This window comes from Adiantum capillus-veneris, chromosome 28, assembly GCF_014529385.1.
Source record: "Adiantum capillus-veneris isolate H3 chromosome 28, ASM1452938v2, whole genome shotgun sequence".
NCBI classification, from domain to species: Eukaryota; Viridiplantae; Streptophyta; class Polypodiopsida; order Polypodiales; family Pteridaceae; genus Adiantum; species Adiantum capillus-veneris.
Window position 1 is genome coordinate 50,062,093 of NC_140958.1, and position 1,634 is coordinate 50,063,726.

Consider the following 1,634-nt stretch of genomic DNA (forward strand, 5'->3'; position numbering starts at 1 on the left):
TCAAATACTCCCAAGGTGTGTAGGTGATCTAATACACCATCTTTCTATATTCAAATGTACGCAAAGTAGAAATATCCTAGTATATGAGGTTGCAGAATGTCATTTATCCAAGCATACATCAATCATGAGGTAAATAAGAGTATTTGACCTAAACCTATCTGCTGCATTCTACATATCCAATGGACTATTTTTATATGTTCAAGCGTTAGCTCTTTGTATATTATATGAACACAAAATGGTACAGTTGATGGGTGAGCTGATGTCAAGTGTAAGTGTTATATGTCAGTGCATATTAAAGGTTGGGTGAGTTAAGCTTCTACGGCCGGCGCAAAGGGTGATATTAGGAAGCTGTCATCTGTCATCTAGAGGAAGAAGAGTTGGTGGTGGTAAAGTGCAAGGGTGGCGGTGGAGTTGAGGAAGGTGACGATGCCGTAGCCGCGAGCGCCTCGAAAGTTTCCAGTGCCGCCAACAATGGCGATCTCGTTAGTGCCAGCGTTGATGAGGCCTTGCAGGCTGATGGTGCCATTGAGCGAGCCATCGTCGAAGGCGAGGACCTCCACTTCGACGCCGTGGAAGTCGGCGGTGGAGCTTGCTTGGACGGTGTAACCACGCATGGAGCCGAGCAGCATGGAGGCTGGGTCAGCGCCATGCGTGACATTGAAGGCGAAGAGCTGTGTCTGGCCGAAGGTGCCCGTGGAGCCAATGGGGTCAATGGGAGCGATGAGGGTGTCCATGTCAGGGGGGCCCAGCCCCATTTGGACATAGTACTCCAGGGGCGTGGACTGCACGATGCTCCAGGATGCGGCCCGTTCTGCGTGGGCTACTGGCATCACGAGTATTAACAACATGAGGGCAACGTTTAGGGCGACCTGGATCGACTGCTGCCTCTTCAACAACAACGCATTAGCTGAACCTTGAGAGTGATTATGCATGATGGCCTCGATTTGTGTGTGTGTGTGCGGGCTGACGTGGCGTGGCAGGTGCGTGTGCGAGCCACAGAGAAAGGGAGAGATGATCAGTTGAGAGAGAGAGAGAGAGTCTTATGAGAGAGTTCGATAGTGGGGGGGGAGAGATCTGTACACTTGCTGCTTGATAAGAGTATTGGTGCTGGTGCAGCTATGTATATAATAGTGCCTGGCCTGCTGGATGTTGACTTTGTATATGAGCCTGGCGGATGTTGACTTTGACCTGGCCTGTCGGATGTTGACTTTGTATATCAACAGCCATCATCCATCATCAGATGAGCGATGACCCGGCACCACACGTGCGCAATTGAAACAGTAGACACGTGCGCAATGAACTTGACGTTGCATGAGGTCGTAGATGAGCATGCATGCAGCGGGTTTCCTGCAGGCTTCGATGCTCTCTTGCCTCCATTGATCTGCCCACAAGCTAGCTATTCCAAACCAAACAAAAGCGGACTTGGAGTTTTTTTCCTTAGACACAAAGATGCTCGATTATTGGGTTTTTCATAGGCTCTAGTAGAGAAACCATTCAAATCTCAATGATAGATTCTTTGCACTCAAGCTCAATGATGCACAAAAATTCTTTCTAGACACAAAGATGCTCGATTATTGGGTTTTTGATGGGCTCTAGTAGAGAAACTAGTCTTCCTTGGTGGGCCTTGCTATATA

At 48.7% G+C, this 1,634-nt stretch overlaps 1 protein-coding gene across 1 annotated transcript; it reads right to left on the reverse strand.

The window, feature by feature from the left end:
• Positions 1-362: 362 nt before the first annotated feature.
• LOC147420429 (pterocarpan synthase 1-like) lies at positions 363-797 on the reverse strand. Its single transcript, XM_086504695.1, has one exon. It carries the CDS (start codon positions 753-755, stop codon positions 363-365), a length of 393 nt encoding a protein of 130 aa, XP_086360821.1. The 5' UTR covers positions 756-797.
• Positions 798-1,634: the final 837 nt, after the last annotated feature.

Coding starts and splice junctions, on each gene's coding strand:
- LOC147420429 (XM_086504695.1), bottom strand. CDS start 755: ATGGGGCTGGGCCCCCCTGACATGGACACCCTCATCGCTCCCATTGAC.